This window comes from Zonotrichia leucophrys, chromosome Z (assembly GCF_028769735.1).
Source record: "Zonotrichia leucophrys gambelii isolate GWCS_2022_RI chromosome Z, RI_Zleu_2.0, whole genome shotgun sequence".
Classification (NCBI taxonomy): domain Eukaryota; kingdom Metazoa; phylum Chordata; class Aves; order Passeriformes; family Passerellidae; genus Zonotrichia; species Zonotrichia leucophrys.
In genome coordinates, this window is record NC_088200.1 from 67,172,036 (window position 1) to 67,187,735 (window position 15,700).

General features: G+C 37.9%; 1 protein-coding gene across 1 annotated transcript in view; it reads left to right on the top strand.

Moving 5' to 3' along the window:
- PRDM6 (PR/SET domain 6) overlaps nucleotides 1-15,700 on the top strand; it is a 75,997-nt gene that overhangs the window by 52,137 nt on the left and 8,160 nt on the right. Inside the window, exons 4-5 of the mRNA XM_064736115.1 lie at nucleotides 1,531-1,655; nucleotides 4,828-5,170. Of these exons, the coding sequence (XP_064592185.1) occupies nucleotides 1,531-1,655; nucleotides 4,828-5,170 (468 nt within the window). The remainder of the gene's footprint in view (nucleotides 1-1,530; nucleotides 1,656-4,827; nucleotides 5,171-15,700) is intronic.

The window sequence follows — 15,700 nt, forward strand, 5'->3', positions numbered from 1 at the left end:
TGTCAGATATTCATAGAAGGCTAAGAAAACCGTTCTGCTTAGCTAGCAGTGCCCTCCTGAGACAGGGTGGCAGTAAGCGAGGAAAATAACAAGATAAATGAAATTTTTGCAGCTGCTAGTAAAATATTGAGAATCTGCACTTTTTTATTGATCTTTATGATCCTGTTGCCAAGAGCCACTTTGCGGTGACAAAATATGTTGACAAGTGCATATCTCACTGCCATGAAAAATGTGGTAGAAGATTCTCCTTATGTCTGCAGTGTTATACAAGGAACAAATTGCATTGCTACAGCCAATTCTTTATAGAAAGTCTAAATTTAAGGCCTACCAACCCTAAACACTTTTATCTTGAACTTCAGAATAATGTTTGTAGCAATTCTTCACTCAGAAAACTGGTTGAGGCCTAACTTTTTTTTTGGTCTGTAGATGTTTTTCTGCCTTACATAAGCGGTTATAAAAAATGTTCATTTCTTGGTACTTTGACTGTATCACTTTGGTATGTAATCCTTCAGCAAGAGTGGACTGTTCTTCTTGTATATATTGAATTTCTATCCATCTCAGAGGAGTGTGTTTTACTGTTCCATGTGAAGCATAAGGGAAAAGCCACTGCAAACTGATAACATTTGTCTTTTATCCTGTGTCTGATTCCAATCTAGCACAGTTTTTGCTGCCATGTAAATGTCTTAACTGCAGAAGTATCACTCTGAAGCTATTTACATCAGTGCAAGATCAGGACAAGGCTCTTGTTTTTATGCTAAAGACATAAGGATTTTTCCCTTTGCCCGCCACGTTCCCACTTCAGTGGTCTAGAAATACCCAGTGTTCTATCACAGGAACAATGAGATACACACTTATGGTAACACTCATTTACACATACTAAATTATTGGCACTGCCCTCACATTCCATGTAATGGAAGATTTTAATGCTGCATGATCCAATTAATCCCATTATTTAATTTCCCCCAAGTCAAAGTCTGTTTTTCTCAACAACCCAAGGTCTCTCTCTTAAAGGTATATTACTGCCGTGACAGGTCACTCCACACACTATCTCAAAGGTCTTGCTGAATGTATTTATTCGTTTAATTTCTCTTCACAGAAGAAATGTTGTCTACCCTAAAATATGTTAACTTTTGCAGGTGATAAATGCAAAGCTGTTTAAATGGCTGTACTTGCTGATCTGTGTACATCACTCAGATGATTATACCATGTAAGCAGAAAGTACCATTCTAAAATCCCCCTGAAACACACTTTGCAAGAAAATACCTGTATTTTAATGGTATCTTGGTCCTTCTGAAACCTTAGTGTTTAATATATGCTAGATACAACTTGTCTGTAATGTTGTTAGCCTGTGCTACAAGAACAAAGTCCTTCTCTAATGACAGATTTGGTTTTAACACAACCAGTAGGTTATTCATTTAGTTATCTGCAGAGATGCTTCCAAAACAATGAATTTCTACTGTAATAACATGTATTACAAGACGAGAATGCTCTATTCCTAAATTATGCCATGTTTTCTTTCTTCTTGATTAGGTCAAATATATTCTACCGGGCTTGTATAGATATCCCCAGGGGCACTGAGCTGTTAGTGTGGTACAATGACAGCTACACGTCTTTCTTTGGAATCCCCCTCCAGTGCATTGCACAAGATGAAAATTGTAAGTACTTTCTTGCATTTCTACCTGTGTAAGCCATAATTCCTCTTTCATGCCTAACCAGATACATCACAGAGCATTTTAGAGGGGGCTCTGTCCCAGGAACTTCAACACCTGTCTGGATGGAGCTTTGAGCAATCTGTTCTGGTGGTGTCCCTGCCCTTGGCAGGGGAGCTGGAACTAGATGATCTTTAACCATTCTATGATTCTCTGATTCTATGGCATTTAATGAAAGTTGCAGTATATTTAAGGTGAGGTGATACACTTACACTGCAAAATTGTGGTGTGGTTAGAATCACTGTTCTGCATCAGTGATTAATTAATGTATTGCAAACAAGTTTGTTTGGCTCTCTCAGTTGTTACTAGACCTATCACAAAACACTGTGTTGCCAAAAAAGTAATGCATTGCAAGCCCACAGGGCCTCTGTTGGTGATTCTTTTTTTCTATTACCTCTGAGCATGTTGAGAAAAGCTTTGACTGGCAGATTAAAGAGGTTAGATCCTTGTGGTTAAACATAAAACCCTACTTTTAAAAATACCAGCTGAATGTAAGCACACTGAAATGACAATAAATCTCTCTTCCATCCTGACCATTCCCATTTTCATCCATTCTTTTACCTGTTCTCAACATTTTATTTCTCATTTGCTAGGGATACTCATGAAACTAAGCATGAGTAGTTACTTTTAACACAGACAAAATCTAGTGCTGAATACCTATGTCTGTAATAAAAATGGGTGATCCAGACACATCCTTCAGTTCTACTGCTTGTGTGTGAGACTTGGTTAGAGCTTGCATCCATTCCAACTATATGTATCTATATAGTGGGAGAAAACAAGAAGGGACTGTTGACTTTGGTCTAAAATAACTCTGTGACTGCCCACACTCAGTAAATGCTGTATAAAGTGCATGTTTTTGGTCCTGGACTTGGACACTTTAACAGCCTGAACTGCTAGGAAGAACTAGTGTCTTGTAGCAACTTAAATACTGAATCATGCAGCAACTTAAACAGCAAGATAGCAGGGATTAAACTGTCGAAAATAAACATCCTTTCTCATCTTGAGTTTTCTGTTGAGTCTGTTGAGTTTGAGAAAAGTTTAAAAGAAATTTAGTTTCTGGCAGAAATATTTGCTGATAAAAGCCATGCTCTGGAGTGTACAATTTAGAAATATAATTTTTTCTTTCAGAAACTCAAGAATACAAAAATTTTATTTGAAAATCATTATGGATAATATCTATAAATATTGTCTCTTGAGATTTCTCTGTGAGACAAACCAGAGTTTCATCCATAGAGACACTGACATGAGTAGATGAAATTAATCTCTGACCTTGGAGCCATCTACAGACTGGTATAGGACTTCAGTCCCATCTAAACTCCCAGAATGTACCTTCTGCTTATCTTCTGCACAAGGGTATTGTCAGCAGCACAAGTTCTGCCTATATTCCTTAGATCTATAGTAGCCTGATCTCACTGCTTCTGTGGACTTTTATACCACAATTTAAATAAAATAAAATAAAATAAAAAGTTGATCTCCTTCTTCTGACTATATTGAGGCAAAATGATAGTATACAAGTTGCTCCTGATACTGAAGACACATAGAAGATGTATTCTGTGGCTGGAAACTTGAGATAGACAGATCCATGGATGCAAACCTACTTAGAAATGAGGTTCTCAGATACTACAAAGAAGAACTGATTAGGATGGACCTCAACTGACATAAATTAAATATCTTCTAATAATATAATATTTGAATTGTTATGATTGATCATAGATATTAGAACAGAACTCTAAAGCAACTGGCATGATTTAAAATATTACCAAATATTAAGTTGTGGTTGTTTTGGGGATTTTTTTGTTTGTTTGTATTTCTTTTACATTAAATAATATTGGCTGATTCCGGCTTAAAACAAATTGTCATGTTTGCTCTTAGAAATCATGATTTACTCATATTTGCTCTTATCATCATGATTTACCAAAACACAGTTGTAGTTTCTAATCATCAGTTTAATACATGCTATGTACCTATTTGTACATATAAACAGTTTGTAACCAAATTTGTGTAGAGACTCATATGTATATAACATATTTAATTTAAAAATTTCCATTAAAATAATAGCGCATGGGCCTGAGTCTGCCAAAATTAGAAAGCATTAGAAGTTACTCTGTGCAGTGGCCTAAATTATGTTTATTTTTGCATTGTGGTGCAAGCTTTTGTCAGCTGACTATTTTTCCACAGGAACAACCTTGCCTCATTCACTGTATGATCTACACGGCTCTCAAGGTGTGAGGCAGCTGTTCAATTTCTTCTGCTTGCTTGACCTCCTGCCTTTCTTATCACAAAACATTCAAATTCAGCACTAAATCACTTCTCTGCGAAAATCATATTGCATTTGTTGCTGAAATATCTGAGTGCCTCATAAGCCATAGTTAATTGATGATCATAAGATTAGAAACAATTTTCATGGGACTTTAAAACATTTTCATACCTGTTTTGTAGGTGGGAAACTGATGCACGAAGATCTCTCTGCCTCTACTTTGCAGAGTTTCATGGTGACCTACCTGCTATTAACCTCAGGCATGAGATACATGATGAAGTCCCTGACTTCTTACTGCATTGGCAGTGTGACCATCTGTGAGATGCAATGGTGTAATATCCTTAGAGGCCGCCCTCTTGTAGGACGAGGGAGCTATTGCTGCAGTGGATATTTAAGCCCTCTTGTATCTCAAGGAGGGTCCTGGCAGGGATTTTTTTCTCCATGCTCTCAAAATCCATGCTTGCCTGTGATATAGCAGTCAGACATGCTGACTGCAACATGCAGAGTCAGGGTATCACAAGAGGTGCAGCTTTTTCTTTCAGATGACAATCCCACTGTGTAATAGAAGTATAACACAGTCAGGCTTCTCTGGGTCCTTTCAGTCTGACACTCCCTTGCATGAATTTTCATTTCAGTGTCACAAAATCAGCACCATCCATTCAGATCACTGTCTCATTCAAGCCCTTCTTTTCTTTTTTTTTCCTTTTTTCCTTTTTTTTTTTTTTTTTGTACTTTGTAAAAATAAAACTGTTTCATTGTAGTGTCAAGAAAATGGATGTTGATTTTTTTGGTGTCCCAAAATTGTATTAGTTTTAAAAAGGCATAAAAAGGATCTTATTTACTTTTCTTGTTTTCTCCCAGTGAATGTCCCTTCGACTGTAATGGAGGCCATGTCCAGACAAGACACCCTACAGCCATTTAATAAAAGTAGCAAACTATCCCCTGCCACTCCACAGCGATCCATAGTATTTCCACAGACTCCGTGTAGCCGAAATTTTTCTCTCCTGGATAAGTCTGGGTCCATCGAGTCAGGATTTAACCAGATCAGTGTCAAAAACCAACGAGTTCTTGCAAGCCCAACTTCAACAAGCCAACTAAATTCTGAGTTCAGTGACTGGCATCTTTGGAAATGTGGGCAGTGCTTTAAGACTTTCACCCAGCGGATCCTCTTGCAGATGCATGTGTGTACGCAGAACCCTGACAGGTAAAGCCCAGGCTCTCTTTATTTCTGTATCTACTGATAGCCAGATCCACTGCTTTCTTCTTTTATCAAGCTGTTATCATTTTCAAAACCAAACCATTATTATGGGGAGCCTGTATGACATAATTCATCTGCAGCTGCGTGAAGTAAGCTGATAAAAACTATTGCTTACCTTCACTATTTGTAAAAACATTCAGTGCCTAAATGTGCAGATAAAAGGAAATAGCTAAGGATATAATCTTGTTTTTAGAATGGTTTGGTACATCTGATGGAGGCAACAAAATAGAATGAAAATTTATGAATATCATAGATGGAAGAAATGAGGTCAAGATAATTAAAAGTCTCTCTGTCTTCCAAAGATAATCTAACTTGCTGCTCAGTGGCTGTCACAGTCATTTCAGGGTTCACCTATAGTGTGCAATGCGTATGAACTTAATTAAGTACTAAGAGGTAATGAATTGGAATTTTTTGCTTAGTACTATTTTTCTTCATAGCATGCAAACCCATAAATCGTACAAAGCTGTCAAAAGGAAATACCTACTCCACCAGTGATGTGGAGGAAAACAGATGCCACTTATTCAATAAACTAATATCCACACAGAAGAAAAATGTTGACTAGATACCTCAGAGTCAAAGTTGGTTTGAAAGTTTGTCAATACAGAATTTTATGGCTGTGAACTGAGGATGAAATTTAGCTGAACAAGTGAATTAAAATTTCAGGTACTCTGACCGGTGGCACAGTAAATATAATGGAACCATTATTTATGAATCAAAGCTGGTTTATTTGACAATTTTGATAGCTGGCAGGACAAAAGACAAAAATCAAATTAATTCAATAAAAAAAGGCCACCCGTATTTTCTCTCTTCTTCAGCTGTGAAGATTTGAGCATAACAGCTAAATCCCTGAAAGGTGTTTCAAAAAGCAGCATTTAATTGTGAATTAGAGTTAAAAATACCACTACCAAAAAAGCAGCAAAGACTGAGTCTGTGTATGTGTTTGTGTGCATGTCTGTCTCCTCGTGTACTTTGTGTGCAATCTACATGTACACAAATGCTTGTGTGATTCTATGGGTATGGAGAGAATAAATCCATTTTTCCCGAAGAAATGTCAAGCATGTTAGGGACTAATTAGATTCTAAGCTAATATTAATAAAAATTAAAAATTGATAATATTGTGAATGTGAACAGGCTCTTTCAACACTTTTCTGGATTTCATGCTTGCCTCAGCAGAAGCAAATGCCTTGCTAGGGAAGCTGGTAATTTAGGTGTCACAATGTAGAATATGGGTCCTGAAAGGTCTGCTCTCCTACATTCCATGGGCTTTTGTGCTGCTGGTACTAAAGCATCCTAAGCATACTGTAAAGCATAAAATGGTGCATTCTGGAAGAGTCTAGACACTGGAAAAGGCATGTTGTGAGGTTCTCCACATACTTTTTCAGTGATTCACCTAGTCAGGTGTGACACCTAGATTTCATCCTTTGTTTGAACCAGTGACTTCCTTTGTGAAGAAGCAAGTTGCAGATAATAGTTAATGCAAGAAGGATCTCTCTTGATGGCACTATTCTCCACTCTAAGTGACAGCTAAATATTTATTTTGTCAGAGGAAGAAAATGAGAATAAATCTGTCTTACCATTAGATTTTTCATTGTGGAGGTGAGAGAATAATTTTTTTAAATTAATTTTATTCCTTTTTTATTTATTTCCTCCAGCAGCTTATGTCCTAAGCAGCTTATTTCCTAAGCAGCTTGTGTCAAATATTGTCTGAAACACAGACTGGGTTTCTGGTTCTCAGTCTTAAAAGTAGTCATTCTCATTAGTAGGGTACTGATTCATGGTGTATTACCTCTCAGTCCCTCCTGTGCCCACACAGCCAGCATCTTCCTCAGGAAGGTCTGGAGCATTGTCAGCTCAGAATACCCTAGGGCATAGTAGGAAATCATCTTGCTATGACTAAGGTCATTGCAATTCATTCCATGCTTGAAATTACCATAAATAACTGTCCTAGGATCTGGGTTATCATATCCTTGCTTGGAATCCTTTACAGAATGAGCTTACATCATAGGAAACTTTTTGTCTTTTAGTGGGTGCCAGTTATTTAGTGATACAGTGTGTAGAAAAAAGTGGCCTTTGGTTTCTTAAACACTTTGCATTTTTCTAGATGAAAAATTTTTACAGTGTTGCACAAAATTTCCAGGAGACATGAAGGTAAGGTATGATTTGTGAAAGAATACCTGCTTGCCAGCCCCAAGTACTGGATGCAGCTCTCTGGTTTTTATTTTCTCAATGACATCTGCAGCACTGCTCCAGCTGATAAACAACTCCTCATTTATTGTCAGCAATTTGTAAGCACACCAGCCACTGCATCTTTGATGTGACTGAAACAGCAGGGCCTATCATCTCTAGGAAATAGACTTTAGTCTTTCTGTTCTGGCTTGGTATTTGTTTTGCAACAGTGCTGTGCAGGGGAAAAAACCTTTGAATCTGTACAGGAGTCTAATTCATGGTCTGAAATACAAGAAAAGCAGACTACTTGAAGCTTGAGAAATCCAAACAAAGATAATACAACAACTGAGATTAAGAAAACATCTAAATGAGAGCAGACATAAATAGGCCATAATATCCGTAATTCCATGAAGTAGTAAGAAATAAATGATCCTATTTATCAGACAGATCACTTAATAAATAAAAATAATTTTAAAACATGATGAATCCCAAATAGGAGAAATTATTAAAATCTTCTGCTGTTCTTTTTGTTTTATTTAAAGATTAAGAATTTAATTTAAAATCACTTTTAATTTTTTACTGGTTTACTTATATACTTCTCTCCTTCCACCAAAAAATTTTAAGTCTGTTACATTTTTTAGGGCTTCTCTTTGAAATTAATGGTAATTGGGGTTGAAGTGTGTGTGAGAGGTGGAAATTTAAATTTGTAAAATCTTGAACTCGAGGACCTTCTGAGCCTTTGAGACTTGCTTAAGCCTTGACCAGACAGAGAGAGTTTGAGAAGATATTTCTGGAAGCAAGAGTTGGAAATCTTTTTTCGTAGGTTTTTTTGTTTATTTTGTTGGGGTGATTTTTCTTTGTTTGTTTGTTTGTTTTTTTTCTTTTTAAAGTTTTTTTAGGTTTTATTATTATTATTATTTCCTCCCTTCTTCTGCAGAAATTCCCAACAATCCTGTTTGGAAGGCTCAAAAACGGGGTTACCAAAACGCCTTATTACAATGAACAATTTTTATTTGGTTTTTTTAACAGCAACCACTTTTCTGATAATGACACAGTCTTTTTTAATGACAGCAGTCTTCCACATCACTCTGATCACCAGATTCAGGATACATTGGTGTTCAGGGAAGGTAGAAAGCTTCAGTTCTCAAGACATCTGTGTGGCATATTTTCATGTACAACCTGTACATCTGTATGATATATATTCTCATTGATTGCCAGGGATTCAAGCTGAGAATCTGAGGGAAAGCACACTCCATAAATGTGTTCATGGATGATAGATTATGGATGTGATCTGGCACTCACAATTCTTCTTTAGTCAGGAGATATTATACTCAGGTTTTGCAATATCACCTCAATATTAAATAGTAAGCATGTTGGGTTTTGTTTTGGTTTTTTTAACAGAAAGTTGAAGCTACCAGCTTAATAGATGCTTTTCTCTAATATCATGTCTTAGTCCATTTTGTGTTTATATTTTCTTTATAGGTTCTGTGTCTTTGACCTTGATGCCCTCCCCAAGTGCACTAATTGATTTGAACCTCTCCAAAACAGACTTCTAAAAAATAAGTGTTTTGAGCAAGAGTTGTCTATTTCGGTGTATTGAGTATTGCTCTGTTAAAGTGCTGAATTTAATGCTGGTTCTTGCATAATTCTTGCATAATCTTCTCATAAAGTGCCCAGTACTCAGAGCTAGTAACAATAACAGGTCTACAGAGCAGAAACTCTTCCTGACAGCCTCAGAAGCTTGCATATGCTCCAATGCTGGCTTTCTACTTTGGTTGGTTTCTTCCCAAGCATTTGTAACAGATGATTGCAGAACTCCCAGCAGGTCCAGCTCTGCCATCCCTGCTGCTGCATGGTACCTGAGGTGCTCAGGACAGCAGCTGTGCTGCTTGAGGGGAGCACCAACCTGGCAGGGGATGTGGAGTGCAGTGAGAGTAAACCCCATGGCTCTGCTGATGCTTGGGATGTTGCTGTGTGCAGGTTAGCAGTATCCTGAGGTGTCACTTTGCTCTCCAGCCTTAATTCCACTTGCTAGAAGAAGGCATTCCTCAAAAATACCTTCCTCTGAGAGCAACTGTGACCTAACTCCTCTGACTGCAGCTGTGCTCTTAAAAAGCTGTGCCTTGTATAAAGGCCAGACCCTGAAAGCTGATGCTGGCCCCACTTCAAACTGCGCTGCTTGTGGGGTTTGTGCAGAGGCTGTGGCATGGCATCCTCCCCCCTATACCAATGAGGAATGCTGTCCTGGATTCAAGGGAGCCTTGTGTCCCACTCTATGAGACTGTGAGATCAATCACTTTTTGAAGCTCAGGAGCAAAGAGGAAGTCAGGAAAAACCACCAGGACGCCTGCATGGATGAATGGGGAACTCCTGGATTAATTCAAAGACAGAAAGGAAGCCTCCAGAGAATGCAAGCACAGACAGGTAGCCTGGGAGATATACAGACAGGTTGTCTAAGGAGCCAGAAATCCCTTCAGGAAAGCTAAAGCCCTGATAGGATTAAATGTGGGCAGGGACGTCCAGGACAACAAAAGCTTCTATTGTTACATTAGTGATAAGAGGAAGACCAGGGGAAATGTGGGATCTCTCTAAAGGGAAGCAGGAGACCTGGCGACCTAGGACATAGCAAAGTCTGAGCCAGTCAGCAACTTAACTGGCAAATGTTCCAGTCACACCACCCATGTCACTGAAGGCAAAAGCAGGGACTGTGAGAATGAAGAGCTGCCAGTTGTAGAAGATCGGACTGAAGACCATCTAAAGAACCTGAAGATGTGCAAGCCCCTGGGGCCTGGTTAGAAGCATGTGCATGCCCTGAGAAAAATGGTGGATGAGGTGGCTAATCCACTATCTGTCATATTTGAGAGGCCATGGCAGTCTGGTGAAGTTCTGCTGATTCAAAAAGGGGTAACATAACCTCCACTGCTAAAAAGAAAGACCTGGACAACTACAGGGCAGTCAGTCTCACCTTGGTACTTGGCAAGAGCATGAAGCAAATCCCCCTGGCGACTAGGTTAAGGAACATGGAAAATAATGGTGTGATTGATGACAGCCAAGGTGATTTCACTAAGGGCAAATTTGTCATGCCTGACAAATTTGGTAATCTTCTACAGCAGTGTTTACAGAGTTGGTGAATAAGGAATAGAGACTGAGGTCATCTACCTGGACCTGTGCAAAGTGTTTGCACCCAGCAGCCTTGTCGGTGAAGTGAAGAGACAAGGATTTATTTGATGGTCAGATCTCTCAATGGATAAGGAATTGGCAGGAAAGTTGCACTCAAAAGAGTGCAATGGCTCCGTCTCCAAGTGGAGACTGGAGATATTCCTTAGAGGCTGCATTTGGGCTGATGCTATTCAGCACAGCAGTGAGTTTTGGTGACAGGGACAGAGGGATCGAGGGCACCCTCAGTGAGTTTCCTGATGACAGCAGGCTTTGCAGGGCAGGTGACATGCTGGATGGAAGGGATGCCACCCAGAGCGACCTTGGCAGGTTGGAAAGGTGGGACTGGGTGAGCATCATGAAATACAACAAGAGCAAGTGAAAGTGGTTCAGGGCAATCTCAAGCACAAATACAGACTGGGTGGAGAATGGAGTGAGCACATTCCTGAGGAGAAGGACTCAGATATGTTGGGGGATGAGAAGCTGGACATGGGCCAGGTGTGCACTTGCAACACAAAAGGCAACATGTCCTGGGCTGTGTCAAAAGCAGGATGTGATTCTCCCCCTCTATTCAACTCTTGTGAAACCCCACCTGGAGCATTGCATTCAGCTCTGGGGATTCCAGCATTAGAAGGATGTGGATCTCCTACAGAGAGTCCAGAGGACGATCCCAAAGATGATCAGGGGCATGAAGACAGGTTGAGAGATTTTGGGCTGTTCAGGGTAGAAAAAAGAAGGGCACAGAGACAACTTACATGAGCTTTCCAGTACACATAGGAGCCCACAAGAAATCTGGAGAGACTTTTTGTGATGGCATTTAGTGATAGAACAAGGGATAATGGCTTTAAACTGAAAGATGGTAAATTTTGATGGGATGTAAGAAAGAAATTCTTTAGTGTGAGGGTGATGAGGCAGACTTGAAATTTTCCCAAAGAAGCTGTCAATGCCCTGTCTTGGGAATGATCAAGGCCAAATAGGATGGGGTCTTGAGTGGAAGATGTCCTATAGGAATGTGCCCCCTCTTGACAGAGTGACAAAAATATCCTTTGTCCCCTTAAAAAGGAAATAAGCACAGAAGTTTCTCTCCTCAATTAGGTGAAAAGACACCTCATAGGACCCGGGGGTCTTCACCTCAAACTTAAGGATAGCTAATTGGGCAGGAGCCACAATTTACTAGAAAAAGAAGAGATAAAAGAAACTAACTGCTTTTGTGAGGTGTTTTACCGGGGGCAAGGACCTTTTGCACCTGGTTCAGTTTTTCTCTGCAAAGAGTTTTGTTTATTTTGCCTTTTATTAAAACCTTTTTGTTTCCAACACTGCCACAGAAGCCATCCTGCTGATTTTATGCCTTCTAAGGTAGCTGAGCCATCTTGGGTGTGAAATAGATCTCCAGGAGCTCATGAGACATGGCTTGAGGAGACTCATATTTCACCATGTCCCTGCCCATAGCAAGGGGTTGGAAACAAGATGGTCTTTAAGGCCTCTTTCAACACAGACCATTCTATAACTCTATGATCATGTTGGCTTTTTACTTCTTAGTCATCAACAGGGAGAAAAACACTTTCAATCACATGCCAGTCTCTCAGCCGGTGCTTTTCCAGCTCTTTCTGAGGAAAAAGAATACAGCGTTGTGCTATTTTGTCTCACTGGGCTGAGTTTCAATGACAAAGTTACAAGTATTCAGGAACTTGCCCTTACAAGAAATTTCTAAGATTACACTAGAATTCCATGTGCCCCTTGAAAAGGGCAAATTCACTTCTGACAAGGCCAGACTAAAAACATATTAATCATAAAGGAAATAGCTTGAAAATGCAGTGGAAAATAATGATTGGATTTTCTAAGGTTCTAATAATTCAAAGAGTTAATAGTTTATGATGTAGAAAATAAATTTATAACACTTAGATGCACTTAGGAGTCAGAATTTGGAAAATATATTCTTTTGACAGAGGAATAGTAAAAGACAAATAAAGCTATGTCAAGTTTGCTAAATGAAAATCTAGAAAGAATTAACCTAAATGTACACCTGTCTCTCAGTAGCTATTTCAGATGAAAGCATATGGATTTTTCTAGTCTCTTAATGTGCTTTGTACATATTAGGAGTTCTACATTCCTTGCCCAAAGCATGAGCTTTGGTGAAGTTCAGAAAGCCTTCTAGGGAAGCCTGACTTTTTTACTGATCCCATACATGATGTGGTTTCACCAGAAAAATAGCAGCTGCAAAGTAAGGAAATTTTAAGACAGGAAAAGTTCTCACCAAAGAGCAAAATCATTCAAGAGACTGTCTATCTTAGAGAGCAAAATTTATTCCATAGTGTTTTAATTTTGGAAAATGTGTTTGCACAGCTTGGAAAAGCTCAAATTATAAATTACCACAAAACCTGAAAACTATTACATTAGAATTGCTCTCAGAATTTCAGTTTGGATGGCCTATATTCCTATATGGGCCATCATAGAGTCAGAGACTGTAGGATTAAGGTTTCCAGAAAAAGCTGGTGGATTCTGAATGTCAGTAAACCTAGATAGCTTATCAATGATGCATGGGATTAATAACAATAGTGTAAAATTTTTCCAACAGGAAAATTTTATTCTGGTTAAGTAGATTTCCCTTCTTTAAGCTCAAAAAGAAAGATGTGAAGCTAAAAGCTCCTATGTAACTCGGTGTTCTATAAAAAATATTAGAACTGATTTGATGATTGTCGGAACATCACTCTCATCTGCACATGGCTGTAATCAGTTTAGCTGCCCTTAACTGTAACTTAAAATTACGATCTGGTAAGATTTTGATTCACGTGGATACTGTGAAGCTCAGGAAAGTACAATATGTGTATTGGTTATTCCAAGGAAATGAGTTTTTCTGAGCTGCCAGTGCATTCAGTCCAGCAGTGGATTTTTGAAAGCACGGCCCACGAGGACCAACATTTCTGTCCCTTTGTTGCTGTTCCTCCTTGTCTGCAGAGCTCTGTCATAGCGAGGTCACCATCTGAACTCATTGTCCCAGTGCAGGCAAAACTGATGGCAGAAGACGCAACTGCTGCATCAAAGGCAGGCATGCTCTGCCCATGTCAATGCACTCACTGAACCGAGCACAGCTCCTGCTCAGGTCTTCAGCACCACTTTCATTTTTTTGGAAAAATAACATATTGATTTTATCTTCTTCCAAGAAAAGAAAAAATTTCGAGCACAGGAAAATTGTTACCAGAGAACAGAACGATAACTTCTATACTTATTGAATGTAATGATATATTTTTTTTCTCTTTGAAAAATAGTAGCGTCCAAAAGTTGTCAGAAGTTGGCATATTTAAATCTGCAATTGTGCAAATTAGAGCATTTTTAAGATGTTACAGTATTTTAATGCATTCTCAGGCTCTCTTTTTAAAATTAATTTTGCCTAATGTATGTCATTTATCTAAGCTTTAAAAAAATTAGGCATTCTAGCATTAATTAGAATTACTTGTATATAAACTGGATAAATTCATCCTCTGCAAAGAGAAGGGTAACTTCTTTAACAGTTTTTCTCTCAAGATGTGGATCAATCAGAAAAATGGAGTCAAAGTGACCTAACAATTGGTGATCTTTTGCAGGGATGATTTACTTGAGTGTAAGCCAGTGAAATGTATTCCGAATATTTTGTAAAGAAGACATTTATTTTGAGGCAATGAACCCATATTGTTTGCCATGACAATGTTCACCTATATCTGGTTTGAAATTTTGACTGTTTACAGACAAGTTGCAGTGTGAATTTTCACTGCATTAAGTTAATAACATTGATTTATTTATCACTTTAAAAAATAAAAAGATTAATTTGCTTTATGTCGCATTGCATAATTTTTTGTGGTTGCTGTTAAAAACAGATAACCAGAGGCTAATAGATGTTAATGGTCTCCTTCACTATTAAAAAAAATCAATGTTTCTTGGATACAGAATATATTATTGCTTTATTTTGCTTAAAAGTGCTTGATTACTGCATTCACAAATTATCTTTGTTTTATCAACTCTTGAAATTTCTTACCAAATTTGATAAATATTTTCTGTGCAAATTAACTTTGGACTCCAAGAAAGGTGAAAACTGGACATGTTACTACTTGTCTTTCAATAAGAGAAACCGAAAAACATTTTCTTGGTTTTTGGTTTTTTTAAATATTATCTTACATATTTCTGTGTATCTTTAAGGGCCACATCATCTAAATTACCTTTCCACAGCTTTCATACCTTACATTCAAACTTGTTAGAGAGTAGTTAGATTTTCAAATGCAAGTAATTAAAATTGTAAGCTATTGAGTTATTGATGAATACTGAGCTATTAATCAAGCTAAAAAATTCTACAATCAGGGTTCAGTGCTCTGAAGCACTGTAAAATAATAGTATTTGTGTTCAGTGATGCAAGTAGCCACAATTAAGCAGTTCACTTGACAAATGAGATAGTTCACTTTATTTTGCACTTAATTGAATTGTACATGCCTGGTCACCATTGTCTCTTTCCCTTTAGTTTTGGTTTCTAGCCATTTAAACATATACATTTATTACGGAGAGAGCAATTAAGTTGTGTGGGCTATTGGCTCTGGAAACGCAGACACCAAGAATTAAAATGTTGTGTAGGGTAAAAATCATTATTATCCCTCCAGAAAAAAGATCTTAATTTTCTTAGCAAGCAGTCTGATAAGCACTTAGGACTCTGCTACTAACTTAAAACAAATGTGAAATAGAAAAAAAACCTAGTAGGGTGTTGATATAAAGCCACTTTTATTGAAGAGAAATATATAGACATGGTTTCTTGGCATTTTATTTTAGTTAGCATTTCAGAAGACCGGTCGCACATTGTTGTTGTGTATCCTTTTTTTTTTTGTGTTTGCAGTCTGCTTGTTATGATTCTGAATTTGTAACATATCAGTCAGTTTTTTATGTTTGTTTGTTATGTTTATTTTTAACATGACGTGTTGTTGAAAACCTGAGTTCTGTGTTTCCTTCCGAGATCCCCAAAACAGACATTTTCAATCTAGATGGGAGAAAAAATGTTAATGAAATGTAAAGATTTTCAACTGAAATAAGAAAATAGAAAGATAATTTTAATACAGCAGTCATTTTTTCCAAGTCTCTTATTGAAATAAGTGATCTCTAAAATCCTCCAAAGCAATATGCGGAGTTTAATTGTGAATA